The sequence below is a fragment of the Balaenoptera ricei genome, chromosome 14, assembly GCF_028023285.1.
Source record: "Balaenoptera ricei isolate mBalRic1 chromosome 14, mBalRic1.hap2, whole genome shotgun sequence".
Classification (NCBI taxonomy): Eukaryota; Metazoa; Chordata; class Mammalia; order Artiodactyla; family Balaenopteridae; genus Balaenoptera; species Balaenoptera ricei.
The window spans coordinates 7,937,182-7,956,239 of NC_082652.1; the positions used below are offsets into that span (position 1 = coordinate 7,937,182).

Below are 19,058 nucleotides of genomic sequence, written 5' to 3' on the forward strand. Positions count from 1 at the left end.
CACTGCCTGCAGGGGAACCTCTGTCCTCCAGATCTCTCAAGAACATGGTCAGGCCAAAAACCCCAGGGTCTAGGGCAGCCATGGCTTTAGGACACAGATCTTTTTGGAAAAAAAAAAAAAAAGAAGCCCCTTTTTGTCTGCACTGTCGTGAAGCACATCGGCTTCACAGAGGACAGTTGGCACGTGAGGTAACCCAGGAGCAGGGGCCCGGACTGGCTTCAGGAGCATTGGCTTGAGAGCTGTGAGGCACAGGGCAGCTCGTGGAAACAATTCAGGGGTCGCTGAGGCAGAAAGGTGGTACAGGATTTTTTTTTTTTTTTTTTTTTTGGCCGCTCTGCGAGGCATGCGGGATCCTAGTTTCCGGACCAGGGATCAAATCCGGGCCCCGGCAGTGAAAGCACAGAGTCTTAACCACTGGACCGCCAGGGAATTCCCTCATTTTTAAATATAGCTTTGATTTTGAAATATTTTAGATTTGCAAAGGTAGTAGGGAGAGTTAACACAGACCCTTCGCCCAGCTTCCCTCGTGTTCACTTTTAGGCAACCAAGATACACTGATCGAAACTAAGAAATTAAGTTTGGCACAGACTTCCTCTGGGTTTCACCGGGTTCTTCCTAATGTCCTTTTTCCGTTCCAGAAACCCAGGATCCTGCTTCACATTTAGTCATCGTGTCCCCTTAGTCTCCTCCGACCTGGGACAGTTTCTCAGTCTTTTCTTGTTTGTCATGACCTGGGCTTTTTTGAAGAGTACTAGTCAGGTGTTTTACACATTCGTCGCATTTGTAAAAATCTGTTGGAAAGAGTCATCCTGGCCTAGGAGGTGGAGCAAACTGCAACCTGCGGGACAGATCCGGGCCGCCGTGTCTGTGTGGTCCGCAAGCTAAGAATGGTTTTCACATTTTTGAGTGGTTGAAAAAAATCTCAGAAGAAGAAGATTTCACGGTATGTGGAAATTCTCACGAAATCCAAATTAGTTTCAGCGTCCACAAGTAAAGTTTGATTGGAATGGGGCCACGTTCGTTCTTTTCTGGACCAGAGTCTGTGTGGCTGCGTTTGTGCTCCAGCGGCCGAGGTGAGGCGTCCAGCAGCCCACTCGGCCCACAGATCCCCACTGTTTACCCTCTGGCCCTTTCCAGAGAGTCTGCTGACCCTGATGTGACGGCCTGTGGGGGCCGGATTCACTTTGATTCAAAAGCTAAGTCAGCTATTAAAAGAGCACTGGAGCTTCACGTTCATTCATTCAGTCGTTCCACAAATATTTATCAAGGGTCCTTTGTCAAAGCTTGCAGAGACCCCTATTTGAGCAAGTGTTAACAGATGCTAAAACCCTGGAGTCGGGAGAGATTAATTCTCATCAAACGTCTTCCCCAGTCTCAGGCACAGTTTCTGCCTGCAGTGATAATAGCTGCTGTCCTACTTTGAGCACTACGTTATGCCAGGAACACTTTTATTTGCAATATCTCTTTTAATCCTCACCACCACCCCAGGAGTTGTTCCACGGGGAAACTGAGGTTTAAGAGATTAGCCACACCCAAGGGCACACAGGGTGCTGCTAAATGGCAGAGGCAGGACGCAAGCCCAGGCCGGCCCGGCCCGTGGGCTGGTGCTGTGCAAACAAGACACTCGTCCTGCCCAGGAGGGGCCTGGGGGTCTGGAGGAGAGAGTCAAGGGCGGGGGAGGCTTTGGGTGGTTCCTGGACGACCATGGCTTTTCCACGGGCTCCTGAACTCTGGAAGCAACAGGCCAGGATGCAGAGGTCGGTAGCCAGAGGCCCCATCTGAAACAGTATTGTTTTTTCAAAAGAACATCACATGGTGCTTTTTGGTGTCCAGCGTCTCGTCCCTACGTCTGATGTACAAGCCCAGCGAGACCGTCTTCGGTCTCTGCTCCCTCCATTTCTGGTGTCGCTGCTCTGCTACCCACATGGCTGGGAGAGTCTGAGCTCTCTGCTCTCTTGGCAGGAAGGCAGCCCTCCTCCTCCTCCCCTGGACCCGGGTGCTGGGGCCCGGCCTCTCCACAGCTTGCGTGGCCAGCAGGTGAAGACGCCCCGCCGGGGCTGGAAGGTGCACATAAGCTGCTCTTCACCCTGGTCGGACAAGCTGAGAGATACCCCGAGAAAAGCACCAGCAGAAAGGGAGAGAAGGGGCGCCCGTGGCCTGGCTGGGCCGGGAGCAGGGTGGGAACGCCGCTGACATCGATGCTGCAGTCCCCTGCTATTTGGGCCTTCCCGGTGAGCGGCCGCCCTGACCCTCCCCCTTCCCGGTGAGCGGCCGCCCTCCCCCTCCCCCTCCCCGGACCGACTCAGCGCAGAGGGAGCGGCTCAGCCCGGGCCTGAGGGCGGTTCCTGCTCCCCAGCCCCGCCACCGCGGGTCCAACTGGTCATGGGCCGGTTCTGCTCCAGACAATGACTCCAATATATGTCGTCAACAAGAACCAAAAAGAGGGAGCCGGACCTGATGAAAGAAGCCCCTGGTGGGTGTCCAGAGTGCATCCAATTCTGAGTTATTTTTTGAAGAGAACAAGTCACTTGAGAGTTTTCTGTTCCCTAAAATGTCCCCGGGAACTTTGTAACTGGCTTGGTAGTCTGTCTCTCCTAAGCCCTTAGCAGCTGCAAAGTTGATTCACAAAGCTTGTTTTTCTTTTTGTGTTTTTCAAAAAGAACCAAATGTAAACCAGGTTGCAAAGCGCTGGAGGTATACAGCGTGACGAGCGGGCGCCGGCTGTCCCAAGGCTGCGGTGACACAGCCTGGGTCGGGGATACGGCTCGGTTCCGTGCCCCGGGCTGTCCCAAGGACCCACAGAGCCAGGTTTCCAAACGGCCGCCACGCAGGGGGCTCCGGGCCTGGAGGAGGGCGCGGCGGCCGCCGTTCTGCTTCCCTCACACGGACCCCTGCTCTGGGGGTCAGAAACATCATCTCAAAGGCTGGTTTCCCCGGGGAAGGAGCTGGTAGTGGCGGGCGGGTGTGTCGGACTAAGCACGTGTGGAGAATAACCTTCGGCCCATTTGCCTGAGCGAGACCTCATAACTGAGGACAAAACTCTCAAAATCAGACCATAACTTCCATCTGTTTATATGACGAGGGTGCCCTATCTTCAAGGTCAGAATGCTGCTGAAGCCTTAGTCACGTTCCCTCCACATCCCGAGCCGGGGAACCGCTTCTGCCTGCTACGCGTTCTGCAGCCCAGCGGAGTTCAAGGCTGCGGATCAACCACACGGGCCTGTGCAGCGCGTGCGCCGTGTGAGGGGGCGGCTCCCGTCCGCTGAGCTCTGCCCCGGGGAGGCCGGCCGGCGGGTTCTGGTCCAGCTGCAGTACACACGGGGCTCCGGGGCTGCTCTTCTGCATTCTCTCTGGCAGGTGCCACCGGCGTTAAGCATGGCCAGTGATGCTCTTCATAACGGCCGCACACAACTGCTCAGGGGTTTTGCTGGTAAGAAGCCACAAGCCAGGGCTCTCGGGAGCCCCGAGCAGCCAACGCCCCCGCCCCAGCCTAAGAGCAGGCTGGGACGATCCGTATCAGGCCTCATTAGGCTAAGGGTCCAGGTGCCGCTTGAGGGGATAGAAATAAGGCCACACTTGCCACGAGGAAGGCCTGCTGCTGGCTCAGGCCCCCTCTGCCCCCGGGGACCACGCCACCTTCTCACCCTGTCCAAACCCCCTCCAGGCAGCACTGCCGTGGATTAGGCATGAGAATGGCGGCCGGGGTCTCCAGCCACCCTTTCCATCCAGCTGCCAGTGTCTTTCTTGCCTCCACCCACTTTTCTATTTCAGAAACAGTGGAATGTCCAACTTTGTGAATTCCATTGCTTAACAGAAATTTGCTTTTAATGTCTAAACGTTCTGAAGATTAGAGTAGGGGTAGGGAAATGCGGGAAAAGCAGTGCCTCTTGGAAGAAACACACACACACAAAGTCCTTTGTGCTTCAGGCACTCCTTTCAACTTCACTGACCGTAGGATCTTGTCCAGAATCTTGGGAAATGGTTAGGCCAAGAATTTGAGTCGTGAATATTTCTGCAGTGATTTCGTCTGGAAGTTCTTCTTCAAAGCAAATTTCTGAACCTAACCAAACAAGAAAAGAAAGCAAATGCCTTCATAACAATTAGGTTTCTAACTCAGAAGCATTTTCCAAAAATATGAGGAAATGATACTAAACAAAAGTGAGAGGAGCTTTGTGCTGGGATTTGGCTCTGATTCCGTGAAAACCCTTTGGGTGGAAACTGGTTAAAATCCCTCCTTTGTGGTTTGGGTTTGGAGCACCGTTACCCAAGTCTCTGCACACTTCACTGGAAAGCCTCAGCTACAAGGCATCATTGATTTTACTGTTTTGAGACACTTAGGAACACTGTATACATGTGTGTGTATATAAAACAATTGGGAAAGTTACATTCTGAGATCCCAGGTACACAAGGAATGGTGTAGAGGAGCTTGCAGGTTGGAAATGACCCATCAGATCCTGGAGTCTAGAACTGTCTGTGTTAGGAACTCTGTTCAATTTGAAATTGGGAACAGACAATAGAAGGAGAGGGAGAAGGAAGCCTGGTGAGGAGTCTTTGCTCCCGACCCCATGGGGGCAGCAGGGCCTCACTCGAGGTTGTCCACGGACACGTTCCAGCACAAGGGGGTCAGTGAGCTAAAAGAAGGAGGTGGGAAATCCTCAGACAGGAAAGGAGAGGAGGATTTTTTTTTTTTTTTGGCCACACTGCACAGCATGCGGGATCTTAGTTCCCCGACCAGGGATCGAACCCACGCCCCCTGCAGTGGAAGCGCAGAGTCCTAACCACTGGACCGCCAGGGAAGTCCTAGGATGATCTTTAAAGATGTTCAAGCTCTGGCAGCTTGAAATCGGGCTCGTGCCTGCCTGCCGAGTCCCTTCCCTCTCCTCATCCAAGACTCTCCTGACAATACCTCTTCTGAAACAGCTTCCGAACTGTATCCTCTACTAGTGGCCAGGATTCGCCTACCCAAGCTGGACAGATGAGGACTGGATCGGGGGAATAAAGGGAAGAAACAAGGCTGGGAGACACAAAGGAAGGACGGAGCACAAGAACAAAAGCTTTCATCTCTTAGACATGACCACCACTCCCTGGTCTTTTTATAACTTATTCATGTTGGGTTCCCAACAGACTTGCTTTGTTGTGTGCATGGTATGAAGGAGAGTGGCTTGCACCAGTTAGAAGACATAAAGGCACTTAAGTCGCCAACAAATTAGTGCACCTCAGCTACATGTCCAGACAGAGCCCACTGTAGTACCTTTGACAGAAGAGGCTGTGGGCTCGGATTTCCAGCCCTCAGGATTCAGTCCGAACAGTGTAGCGAAGCAGTCAGACATCTCCTCTTCCGTCATGTGCTCACCTGGGCGTCACAAAGGGAAAAGCAGGCTGTTCAGCTCGTGGGACTAAGCCTCACGTCAGAGTTCAGCATCATCATTCTGAGGTCTTCAAGAGGATGATTCCACTGTTTTCTTGAGACACAAAAACAATCTAGGGAGTCCCATGTTACTGTCACATAGACTTCCTTATATAGCGCTACAAATGGGACTCCAACCCAGGGGACTGTGTTGGGGCTTGTGCAGAGAAAGAAGACAGCATTCTGACAAAGACTGTGCTTAGCTTCATTTCTAATTCCCTCACATTAGAAGCACCAGTTTGGCTAAGATGAAATGATCGCCCAGAGAAAAGGGCTACTTGACTTCCTCACATAAAACAATGAGGAAGGACTTCCCTGGTGGCTCAGTGGTTAAGAATCCGCCTGCCAACGCAGGGGACACGGGTTCGAGCCCTGATCCGGGAAGATCCCACATGCTGCAGAGCAACTAAGCCCGTGCGCCACAACTACTGAGCCTGCGCTCTAGAGGCCATAAGCCACAACTACTGAGCCCACGTGCCACAACTACAGAAGCCCACACGCCTAGAGCCCATGCTCCTCAACAAGAGAAGCCACTGCAATGAGAAGCCCGCGCACCGCAACGAAGAGTAGCCCCCGCTCGCCGCAACTAGAGAAAGCCCGTGCACAGCAACAAAGACCCAACGCAGCCAAAAATAAATAAATAAATAAATAAATAAATAAATAAATAAATAAATAATAAAAAAAAATACGATGAGGAAGAGAATAGGTAAAAATGAAAAGTTTTACTTTGGTGTGGTTTCATTTCACAAATGCAACCCAATCTCGTAGTAGCTCTGTGAGGTTGATGGCTGGCACTTGTATTCCTGCTTTACGAGTGAGGGCCCTGAATCTTGCAGTTCCAGGAAGTTGGAACATAAACTGCATCTTTCTGGTTCCCGGCATCCTTCCCTTTACCCCGTGTTTGCCAGCCACGTGGGTCAGTAAGCGGCATCCTCGCGGCTGAAGTCCAGTCAAATCAGAGATGCCGGGGGGTGGTCTGTCTCCCAGCTCAGTTCTCTCCAGTGGGAATGGCTCAAGGGTGTTACGAGATATACCTATTTAGGTATTTACCTTTGGTTTGAAGCAGTTTCAGAAAATCCTCTCTTCGAATAGCTTTCTTTCCCTTTGAATTGGTAAAACCAAGAATGTCAAAGCTCCGCTGGATGCCACTCATGGTGTTACCGAAGGGTGGCCTGTGATTAAGGTAAACTCTGAAGAAATCCGGTAGGTTGATTTTGTCAATTAGTTTTCCAGTGTCCACATACTCACTAAATCTGATTTCGTTAAACATATCTTCAATCTAGGGAAGAGGTTTAGGAAAAAAAAAAAAAAAGACCATGGTAAGCAGAAAAGACACTTTGATAGCCGTTAGCTTAGAACATGTCTGTTATGAGCTGACTGTATCCACGCCCCCCCCCCCCCGCCCCCGCCAAAGAAAGATAGGTTGAAGTCCTAACCCCCAGTCCCTCAGTCCCTCATGGCAGATGTCATTAGTTAAGATGAGGTTGTACTGGAGGAGGGTGGGCCTTTCAAACAATATGACCAGTGTCCTCATAAAGAGAGGAAAGAGACACTCAGGGCCAAGATGGACATGTGATGGCCGAGGCAGTGGTTGGAGGGATACAGCTTAAGCCAAGGAACATCAAGGATTGATGGTAACTGCAGAAGCTAGAAGAGGCGAGGACACATTATCCCCTACATGTTTCATAGAGAGCATGACCCTGCTGACACCTTGATTTCAGACTTCCATGAGAGAATAAATTCCTGTTGTGTGAAGCAACCCACTTTGTGGTACTAAATTTTACAGCAGCCTTGATCCACTGTCCAACTGGTCAATACTATTAGCATTGGCATGAACAGTGTTTCATTTCTTCACTTTTCACCTAAGTATCTCACAGTGTATCTACTACATCCTTGCTTTGTGAAGAAGATATTAGTTTCATTTAAAAGATGGAATCCTGAAGAATTTAGAAGTTAGTCTAGATGAATAAGCAAATAATTCAGTGTGAAACTCAAATATAGGACCTAAGGCTGTGGTAAGTTTCTTAAGACAACTAACTGCACCATGATTCTTTTTTCCTTTCTTTCTTTTCCATCTTTATCCTGCAATGTTTTATATACTCAAAAGATTCTATGTAACATACATACAACTTAGGTGATATAATTTTTAAAATGAAGACCTAAGAAGCCATCATTCATTGAAAATATCAACACAGTTGACAAATCTTAAGCGAGACTAACCAAGAAAAAAAAGAGAAAAGACTCAAATTATTAAAATCAGGAATGAAAGAGGGAATACCAGTACCAATCTTACAGAGATTAAAAGGAGTATGAGCAATTATATGCCAACAAATCAGATAACTTAGGTGAAATGGACAAATTGCTAGAAAGATACAAATGACCAAAACTGACTCAAGAAGAAAGAGAAAATCTAAACAGACCTATAACAAGTAAATAGATTGAATTAGTAACTTTACAGCTTCAGCAAAGAAAAACCAAGGACCAAATGGCTTCATTGGTGAATTCTACCAAATATTTCAAGAATACCAATCCTCCACAAACTCTCCCAAAAACATAAGAAAAGGGAACAATTCCCAACTCATCCTGTGAGGGCTGCTTTCTGATTTGGAAAGTCATTCTTTGCGTATTTTCCAAATTTCCTAGAATGAGCAGAGTGCTGACATGTCTGTGGATTCAAATGGAAATGTGGTGCCAGTTAATGCAGGTCTCCACGCCGGGCTCCTTGAGTAACTGGCAGAACGCCAGGAGGAGAGAACTAGAGAACACAGAAACAAACAAAACCACTCCTCACTCCCATCAGCCTTCTCTGTGCAGTAGTTTTGTACCACGCACACTGCAATCGGCTAAAATTCAGAAACCTGAACTGTGCCTGACAAAGGGCTAGAAATGAGTAATTTATTTTAGTGTCTACATTTGAAACTAATATGTGTCCCTCCAAATTGCAGGGTTTTGAATTTTACAGAGAGAGAGAGAGAGAGAAAGAGAGAGAGAGAGAGAATAAGAGCCACAGAAAAGTGGGAAATAATTTTTTTTCCCCAGAACATGAACTCTTTTGGTCTGTAGGAATGAATCAGGAAGAGAATCTGTATTTGTACACAATATTTATCAATAGATAGCCAATTTCTCCCTGTCTACTAAATAAATGTAGAGCAAAAATTGAAAGAGCACCAGTTTGAAACAACGCCAAATATTAGCCTGTCTGGAACACCCTAGTGTCTTGGTCTTGCCCCAAGTAACAGGAAGAAAATACAAACCTCTTGCAGTCCAACCATCATTTCTGTGAAAGATCTGGGGTACCTTCCTTCCACTTTTTCCCATGCATATAAAATACATGTGTCTATTTTTTTTACAAAACTGGTATGTGTATATTTGTATCCTGCTTTTGTATCCTGCTTTTCCCCCTTTTACACTGTATCTTAGTAATCGCCTAATATTTTCAAAGAAGTCATATATCCTCAATGCAACATTCCAGGAATGGTCTTTAGATATAACATCATTGGTTATGGATACAAATGAACCATAATTGGTACTATGCAAGTAGCTCTAATTGGTAACATTTTCATATACAGCATTTATTGAGTTTATATTATGTACAACTGCATGTTAAATTATGTACAATTTTTGTGTATAAATAAAACTATCCAGTAGCATATATTATTTACAGATTCTACTATATGATTTTAATACTATTAGTATATGCATGTGCTACCACTTACTATGAGCCAAAGGAGACTGGGGCTAACACTATGATCTTTGATGGCAGACCTAGGTTCAAAACCTGGTTCTTCCATTTTCTATATGACTTTGGGTGAGTAACTTAACATTCCTTATCCTCAGTTTCCTGTCTTGAAAAAGGGAGTAATATGGTAAACCATTTGCAGTGGGCTGATCTGACGCTTACCGTGACAATGTATCTAAAGTGCTGACATAGTGCCTAACACAGTCAGCACTCAACTGGCAGTAATTGTTCTTGTGATTATTATACTTCCTATGCCCTTGCTAATTACAATGCATGTAATTAGAACATAAATTATAATTTATAAATACATAAATTATAATGTAAATGATATGTGTACTTTACAAATGCAATATACGATTCAAACTCAATTCAGAAATAGGAGGCTAACCCAAAGAGGACAAAAAAGGAATCCAAAAGTGCCTGGAGTTACTCATACCCGGAGCATTCCAAAGATCTCAGAGAACATTCTTGGCACAAACCACTCTGTAGGTGATTCACCTCTTACTCTCTTTCCCCAAATGACTGACCAAAAATCACTGCTCAACAAGCAGAGAGCTGGCAGTTTCAGCATCACAACATTTCTTTCCCGAGCCTGCTCTGTGTTAGTTGAAGAGGCAGGTGCTGCTACATGTCTAAACGAGGGTCATGCTTGGGAGAGGAACCTCGGAGCCCAAATGGAATGCCCAGAGCCTTCCCAGGGCCCCGGTGGGAGGAGTGGGAGGCCCCGCGGTCGCCCAGAGCGCTCTGGCTGGCTTCAGCCTGGCCTTTTATTGGCATTCTCACGCTGGCCTGTCATCCACTAAGGCAGTGGTTCATTTGATTCACCCAGGGAGCTTTAAACATTCTAAGGCCTCGGCCCCATTCCCAGAGATCCTGATTTAATTGTTCTGGGGTGGAGTATGAGCGGTCATAGTTTTTAAAAGCTCCCCAGGGGATATGAATGTGTGGCCAAGGTTGGGAAGTATGGCTTTAAGGCAGGGGATCTCAAACTTTATCAGGCATCAACATGAGCAGGAGGGCCCGTTAAAACACAGATGGCTGGTCCCACCCCCAGAGTTTCTGATTCCGTGAGTCTGGGATCTGGGCCGAGAATCTGCTTTGCTTACAAATCCCCAGGTGAGGCCTGTGCTGCTGGTCTGGGGGCCACAGCTTTGAGAACCAGCTCTTACCCCACAGCAGCTAGCGGAGGTGATGCTCATGCCAGAAAGAATCAGCACCCGGCTCGTGATTTTCATCAGAGAGTAATGGTGGGTGGCAGCTGTGAGGCATATTCTAATTCTTCAGGCCCACATCTGTCTCCTCCATTAAGCTGTAGCAGTAGCGTTCATCTCTATTTCCACAGCAGCTTTGTTCAGAGCCCGGCACATCGTGGGGGCCCAGAGAAACATTTACTGAATGAATGAATGAATGAAACACCGTGGGCACAACGAGGCCATGGAAGAAGTTCTCTTAAAACTCAAAAAAGGGGGGCTTCCCTGGTGGCGCAGTGGTTAAGAATCTGCCTGCCAAGGCAGGGGACACGGGTTCGAGCCCTGGTCCAGGAAGATCCCACATGCTGCGGAGCAACTAAGCCCGGGCGACACAACTACTGAGCCTGCGCTCTAGAGCCTGAGAGCCACAACTACTGAGCCTGCAAGCCACAACTACTGAGCTCGCGAGCCACAACTACTGAAGCTTGCACATGCCTAGAGCCCGTGCTCTGCAACAAGAGAAGCCACCGCAGCGAGAAGCCCGCGAACCGCAACGAAGAGTAGCTCCCACTCGCCGCAACTAGAGAAAGCCCACGTGCAGCAACAAAGACCCAACGCAGCCAAAAATAAATAAATTAATTAAAATTTTATAAAAAGGTAGAACTGTCAAGGTCGAGTATCTATTCAACAGCTTGTCATTTGAGTTATAACTTTTTTTTTTTTGGCCACACGCCATGCAGCTTGTAGGATCTCAGGTCCCCAACCAGGGATTGAACCCGGGCCCTCGGCAGTGAAAACGCAGAGTCCTAACCACTGGACCCAACCAGGGAATTCCTGATTTATAACTTTTAAACATTTACACAGTCGGCCCCTGGGCCTCTGCTGGTACCGCTGCTCAGGCCCCGAGACGTGAGGATGGCCTGTCCTTGGAGGGCCGGGGTCCCCTGGCCCAGGACTGCTTTACTCCTGCCGCTGTCATTCTCCCCATAGGCCTTTGGGTTTGCGATCCTGTTGTCAGCCGCAGGAAGCCACTGATGGCCTTAGAATTGTGTCTTATAATTAAGTTTTATAACCTCCCTGTTAAACGGAGAGGAACATGATACACTTGAACTGGGGCCATTCCTCGTCTTTATAAACGGGCTCCTGGTGCGGGTCGGTTTCTTCTGTGATAGTTTCATAGCCTCGCAGGCTGGAAGGACTCTCCCTCCTCCTAACACACACCTAGTGCTCTCTAGACCGTCCCTGGCAAATGAGGAGACAGTCTTTCCTCACAGCGTCCTCTTCGCCTCACACCCACTCCGTGTGGCCCATCGCGGCGGCGTTTCGCACTGACCTGGGGCAGGGGAGGAGGGGCTGGGCAGCAGCTTCCAGGGCTGGAGATGCCTCTGCTGTTGGCGCATCGCTCTGTCACTCACAGCTGCGCCCCTCTCCAGTAACGATCTGCACAACAGCTGCCTCCCGTCAGGTCCTGCGCACTGGACGCCGACCCAGGAGAAGGCCAGCCCTCGGTGCTGGGCCACAGCGCTCTCTCCCTGCTGTCTGCCGGCTGGGGGGAGGCTCAGAGATGACAACACCACCATTCCCAGCGCCCTTTATGGTGACCTCCGCCCAGCCCCTCACGGGGCCCAGGCTGCAAGCACTTCCGGGGATTCTTCCCCATCCCAGGTGAACGTTTTTAAAGGTTTTAAAATCTGAATGACAGATTTCCCTGGTGGCGCAGTGGTTAAGAAGCCGCCTGCCAATGCAGGGGACATGGGTTCGAGCCCCGGTCCAGGAAGATCCCACATGCCGTGGAACAGCTAAGCCCGTGCGCCACAACTACTGAGCCTGCGCTCTGGAGCCCGCAAGCCACAACTACTGAAGCCCATGCGCCTAGAGCCCGTGCTCTGCAACAAGAGAAACCACCGCAGTGACTTCTCTTTTCTTTACTCCTCTAGAAAAAGGAGTGAAGTACTGATTATGCTACAACATGGATGCACCTTGAAAACAGTGAAAGGAGCCAGACACAAACGATCGCACATCACATGATTCCATCTATATGAAATGTCCAGAAGAGGCAAATCTGGAGATGGGAAGTAGACTAGTGGATGCCAGGGGCTGAGGAGGGGGGATGGGAAGTGACGGCTAATGGATACAGGGTTTCTTTTTAGGGTGATAAACATGTTCTAGGATTCGATAGTGGTGATGGTTGCACAACTCTGTGAACATACTAAAAGCCATTGACTCACTTTAAATAGGTGAATTGTATGATATGTGATATATCTCAATAAAGTTGATTAAAAGGAAGAAAAATAGGGAGTTCCCCGGTGGCCTAGTGGCTAGGATTCTGCATTTTCACTGCCATGGTCAGGGGAGATCCCGCAAGCCATGAGGTGTGGCCAAAAAAAATAATAATAATCATAAAAGGAAGAAAAATAGGGACTTCCCTGGCGGTCCAGCGGTTAAGACTCCGCACTTCCAATGCAGGGGGTGCGGGTTTGATCCTTGGTCGGGGAACTAAGATCCCACATGCTTCACAGTGAGGCCAAAAAAAAAAAAAAAAGAAATATAATACAGAAGTGAAGCAATGGCAAAGGCAAGTAACAAAGCAAATAACATCAGTTTTTAAAAATGTAATTTTCACCATGACTATGATCTATTCTTTTATCATCATAAAACCAGTAAAGATGAATATGTGCTTGTTATAAAAAATGCAAACACTGGAGATGTAAGAATAGAAGTAAAGTGCTCTATCATTCCCCATCCCTCAGCAATGGCCAGTGTTCGATGTCCTGACTTTTGTTTGCACTAAGACCAGCCGGCTGGGGTACAGACCGCGGCCCTGAGTGGCCGAGCAAGCTTCCTCATCCCCCTAAGCCTCACTGTCCTGGCTGGTAAGATGGAGATGATAAACGCATCTGCTTGCTGTGAGGACGAAACGCCAGGGGGGCTGGCACAGTCCTTGGCTCTCAGCGAGCGCTCAAGCGAGAAGGGCTGGTCCGCTGTTGCCGCTGTTGGTGTTATTGATATTATCAGCTGCATTCTTTTTTAGTGGCCGCGCAGCATTTTAGGATTTCTTTCTTTAGATGCTGTAAGTGTGGCAACAGCAGCGCTCCCTGGCGTAGGGTTCTCAGTGGACCAGGAAGGCCTCCCGACAGCAGTGGGCCATTTCTCTCACTTTCAGGATGGAAACACCTCCTGATATTTATGCTTCAGAACAAATCCAACCCACTGAGGACCTTTCTTCAAAGTGCGAATTTCCAAATTCCCATGGGGTCTTCATCAGCGCAGAAACTGTGCCCATGACCGTTGGCTCAAATTTCTCCTCCTCGTATGGCGGGCGGCTGTGCCACTTGGCTACGCTCCCTCCACCCCAGCTGGGACCGAGGTTTAGCCACGAAGATTAGCACACAAGGCTTGGGGAGGATTTGTTCGTTTATCTTTCTGGGTTTTGTTCTGAAAACAAAAGCAGTACAAGCTACCGCTTGTAGTTAAGAAAAATTAAATTCTACAGAAATGTATGTATGAGCCGCCCCTCTCCCCGGCAATTTACAGCCACGATGGTCTTCTAAGGAGAGTGGATGCGACTAAATGGGAAGTTTTTCATTTGTAAACCCTAGAGATGGGCTTATACTGCAGATTTGGAAACAGAAGCTAAGAGCTGAGCTGGCATGGCCAGCGGAGGGACAGGAGGGGGTGCTCCTCAGGGAAGGAAGAGGGGGAGCAGAGCTCGGTGGGGGTCAAGACCAGCAAGGAAGCCCCCCTGGGGGTGGTCATCGGGATTGGGAAGAAGGTCTAATGAGAAGTTTTAGGTAAACTGCTGTGGAATGTGGTTATGCATGAATCTGTCTGGCGATTCCCAGTTTTTCAGGGAAGCTGTCTTGTGTGGATGGGCTTTCTGTTTTTGTGGAAAAGGAGGAAGACGCTGAGCGTCACGTCTGGAATGACCTGGAGCGTGCACACGCACACGGGGGAGCCCCGAGGCCAGGAGAGCGCGAGCCCCCAGGGCAGCCCCGAACTCCGACTACGGGTGGCAACCAGGGCTGGGTTCCAGCTGGTACCAGAGGCCCCAGCTGATGGAGGTGATAGGCAGAAAGTAGACAGTAAAAGCTCTCACGGATCCCGTGCCTCAGAAGTCAGTGTTGTTAAGGGTTTGGAAGAAGTTCTTTCAGTTTTGCTAGGCATATATGAGATCTATATATTATCGTTAATGAAGTGAGGTCATGCTTTACATACTGTTTTGCAACTTGCCTTTTGTCCTTTAACAATAAAACCAGCACATTCTTTCTGAGTCAAGCAAGAATCATAGGTCAGGGACTTCCCTGGTGGTCCAGTGGTTAAGAATCCGCCTCCCAGTACAGGGGACATGGGTTCGATCCCTGGTCAGGGAACTAAGATCCCACCTGCTATGGGAGAGCTAAGTCCATGCGCCGCAACTACTGAGCCCACGCGCTCTGGAGCCCGCGTGCCGCAGCTAGAGAGAAGCCCGCGCACTGCAACAAAGAGCCCATGCGCTGCAGCTAAGACCTGACGCAGCCAAATAAATAAAATTAAAGAATTAAAAAAAAGAAGAGGGCTTCCCTGGTGGCGCAGTGCTTGAGAATCTGCCTGCCAATGCAGGGGACATGGGTTCGAGCCCTGGGCTGGGAAGATCCAACATGCTGTGGAGCAACTAAGCCCGTGAGCCACAACTGCTGAGCCTGCGCGTCTGGAGCCTGTGCTCCGCAACAAGAGAGGCCGCGATAGTGAGAGGCCCGCGCACCGCGATGAAGAGTGCCCCCAACTTGCCGCAACTAGAGAAAGCCCTCGCACAGAAACAAAGACCCAACACGTCATAAATAAATATATAAATTTAAAATATTAAAAAAAAAAAAAAAGAAGAGAACAGGAATAAAAGAATCGTAGGTCAATTTCACTGTTTAATAACTACTAAGTGTAGGTGTGCCTTACTTGATTTACCCCATCTCTTATCAACGGACCTTAAGGTTGTTTTAATTTTTCACTATTATAAACTATCCTGCAGTACGTCACTGTTACACTTGCTTGAGTTTTCCTGTAGGATATACTCCTAAAAGCAGAATTGCTGGGTCCAAAGGTAAGCACGTTAAAAAAGTTAAGTGATTATTTCCTCTCCAAACCCTCCTAAACAAGGCTAAAGCTGCTGAATACACCAAATAGTTAGGGCTACTATTAATTACTCTGAGATCAAACAATAATGTCAGGGATTCTATCTTCCTTATTGTTTTTGCAGTCAGACATGACTGGTGAGCGTATCATTCATTCGTTTACTCATCCGACCAAGATTTGCTGAGCCTCCACGATGTGAACTCTTGCTGGGCACACACCTCTCTGTCAGGACTGGCCTTAATTTATAGAACTAAGTGCTTGAACTGCTGCTAATTCATTGCAAAAACTTACCAAGAATCTAAAACGCTCTGCAAGCTAAATAGAAACATAGCCACAAGTAACCAGGGAACACATGTGACGCACAGGCCTGGCCCCGACATGATATTCCAAAGTCCCGGAGGGAAAAATATATATATAAAGATGGAAGATGAAACTTTCTCGTATGTGAAATCAGCTATACAAACTGTGAAGAGCCCTAACTTAGGAACCCAAACCTAGGGTTTATAACATTATAAACATTGCAGATCTTTCTTTTTTAAAAAATGAAGATTTGTGGGCTTCCCTGGTGGCGCAGTGGTTCAGAATCCGCCTGCCAATGCAGGGGACACAGGTTCAAGCCCTGGTCCGGGAAGATCCCACATGCTGCGGAGCAACTAAGCCCGTGAGCCACAACTACGGAGCCTGCGCTCTAGAGCCTGTGAGCCACAACTACTGAGCCTGCGTGCCACAACTACTGAAGTCCGCGCACCTAGAGCCCGTGCTCCGCGACAAGAGAAGCCACTGCAATGAGAAGCCCGTGCACCACAACGAAGAGTAGCCCCCGCTCACTGCAACTAGAGAAAGCCCGCACGCAGCAACAAAGACCCAACGCAGCCAAAAATAAATAAATAAATAAAAATTTAAAAAAAAAAAAAAAAGAAGATTTGTAAGAGCAGCCTACCTCACCTCTTTGGCTGTGTTCTGCAGAAGATGGGAATGGCTAGGGATTCTTTGGGGAGGGTTACATTCTTGTATAATTTGGCTTCAATCTACCACACTGACTAAATTCAAATCCCCAAGGCAGTTAAAATGACGTAAGAAAAATATAAATAATGTAGAGCCTTGGGGGGCTGGCTTGAGTCTATGTTTCTAAGTCTTTCAAGTAACCAAGTATGAAAATACTCTTATCAGCGGCACATACTTCTTCATGCAACTTCTCGGGGGAGGGGGAACAGCTGCATCTTAATAGGAAATGTTTCATTAACCATGACGAAGCCTGGGTTTAAAAGTTTCAAAGCCCCGAAAACATTTTTATTAAAATCGTTATAAATCTGATGGAAACTAAAGATCAAAAAGTTCTCCCTTCGGAGCTTCAGATATAAACTAATTCATCAGCGAACAGTGTTTGCACTCGGATGTGGCCACATCTGGATCGGGGGCCTTCAGAAAACCTCTCCAAAGAGTAAATTTATTTTTTGAGTGGATTAAAAACCCTGGAGTCCAGGGGATTTATGAAGACACTGAGTAGGGCACTGAAACCCCTTTTTAGCAGCTGGTGGGGGAGGGGTGACATAACAGTCAGTGACACAACAGTCGGTGACAACCTTGCAATGACCATTTTAATGTGGGTAAAATAATATTCAATGTCATTTTATAACATTTGTTGCAGACTAACCTTTTTTTCTGAGTACTTTTTTTTTTTTTTTTTTTTTGCCACGCTGCATGGCTTGTGGGATCTTAGTTCCCCAACCAGGGATTGAACCCGGGCCCTTGGCAGTGAAAGCAGCAAGACCTAACCACTGGACCACCAGGGAAGTCCCTCTGGGTACTTTTTACTCATCAGCAAGATTTCAATAGGTTGTTAAGCTTTATTATTTTTGGCCAATGATAGGACAACAGAGTGAGCCTTTGGTAATTACACTTCTTACTTCTAGAGGAAGCAGAAAAACCACAGCCACTCTGTGCCACCCTCCTCCTTCAGCGATTCGTGTGGCAGGTGGGTGACAGTCACAAAGGATAAACACCCAGAATTCCCTTATCGACAAAGCAGGACTGCAGAGGACACATTTACATGAGCCCAGGGTTTAAAATCAAGAATCCTGAGTGAGAAGGCTGCCACCAGTTTGATGACTTTCGGCCATTTACATAAAGTCTCTTTACCAGACAAATCAAGAAAATAAAAAACTGATTTTAGAAAGGGTATTGTAAACAAAGATCCACAGGGTCAGAGAGACATTCATCTAAAGGCCTTTTATAATCACACATCCAGAGACGAGGATAGGATGGATGGTGGAGTTAATAATACTGGATGGTGTTTTTTCAAACATTTAACATGTGCCCTGTACTGTACTAAACAGATACTCATTTAATCGTCACAATAATTCCAGGGGCTGGGTACTACTATTAGCCCCATTCTATAGATGAGGAAACTGAGGCTTAGGGAGGTTCAGAAACTTGACCAAGTCTCTCAGCTGGCGAGTGCTTATAGTCAGGAGTCAAACCCAGAGCCACCTGACCCAGGAGGCTGTGCTCCCAGCTGCTACCCGGAGCTGCTTCCCTAGTAGGATGGCTTGGATCTGCAGCCATCAGAGAGAGGCTCCTGAGTGCTTACAGGAAATGTGAGACATATGGCCCATGATGGCATTTTGGTGAGTTTCATATGAATATGATCCTTAGACACTGCAGGTAGCAACTGAGTCTGTGCGGCACTGTGGAGGAGGACCTCTTCCCGGCTGGACTACCAGGTAAGGGGCAAAGTGGAAAATGCAGACTCCCAGGCCCCATAATTCGAGATTCTGATTGGCTAGATCTGGGATGGGGCCCAGGAATCTGATTATTTAGTAAATGCTCCAGGTAATTCTGTTGCAGGTTGCCAGTTTGGGAAACAATGTTCTAAGGGACATGCTTTAGAAACACAGCCCTAGGGAACACTTCTATGTGGGTTGCACAAACTTTCCGGGTAGTTGCTTCTGTTTCTGACCATGTACTTTTACAAAATGAACACTGGTCAAAAGACCTTTTGAGGAGCTTAAAGAATCCCTGACTTTCTTTTTTTTTTTTTTGGTTACGCTGGGTCTTTGTTGCTGCACGCAGGCTTTCTCTAGTTGCAGCGAGCGGGGGTTACTCTTCGTTGCAGTGCGCGGGCTTCTCATTGCTGTGGTTTCTCTTGTTGCAGACCACGGGCTCTAGAGCGCGTGGCCTTCAGTAGTTATGGCACGGGGGCTCAGTAGTTGTGGCTTGCGGTCTGTAGAACACAGGCTCAGTAGTTGTGGCGCACGGGCTTAGTTGCTCCGCAGCATGTGGGATCTTCCCGGACCAGGGCTCGAACCCGTGTCCCCTGCACTGGCAGGTGGCTTCTTAACCACTGCGCCACCAGGGAAGTCCCCCTGATGTTTTTAAGGTACTCATTCAAGACTCAGCTGGGTTTATGGGCTCTGAAAACTCATTTCTCCAGACGCTACTTGGAGAATAAAAGTCACCTTCCAGTCATACTTGGAGCACCCAAAAACTGGTGATTCTGGGTAGGCCACTGAAGCCAGGGGAAAGGACTGGGACCACAGCTCACATCACTGAAATGTGCTCAGACACCTAATGTGAACGTTGAGTCTTAGCTGGGTTTCAGGAGTTATGTATGCTT

At 48.1% G+C, this 19,058-nt stretch overlaps 1 protein-coding gene across 7 annotated transcripts in view; it reads right to left on the reverse strand.

Moving 5' to 3' along the window:
• Positions 1 to 496: 496 nt before the first annotated feature.
• CFAP251 (cilia and flagella associated protein 251) overlaps positions 497 to 19,058 on the reverse strand; it is a 68,635-nt gene continuing 50,073 nt past the window's right edge. For 2 of the 7 annotated variants that reach the window (XM_059894260.1, XM_059894261.1), the window contains exons 20-22: positions 6,458 to 6,686; positions 5,252 to 5,353; positions 497 to 4,060 (exon numbers count right to left, since the gene is read on the reverse strand). In XM_059894260.1, the coding sequence (XP_059750243.1) occupies positions 3,924 to 4,060; positions 5,252 to 5,353; positions 6,458 to 6,686 (468 nt within the window). In that variant the 3' untranslated portion in view covers positions 497 to 3,923. Of the gene's footprint in view, positions 4,061 to 5,251; positions 5,354 to 6,457; positions 6,687 to 13,001; positions 13,800 to 19,058 lie in introns of those variants that run through there. The other 5 variants (XM_059894268.1, XM_059894264.1, XM_059894265.1 and 2 more) reach the window with 4 other exon arrangements.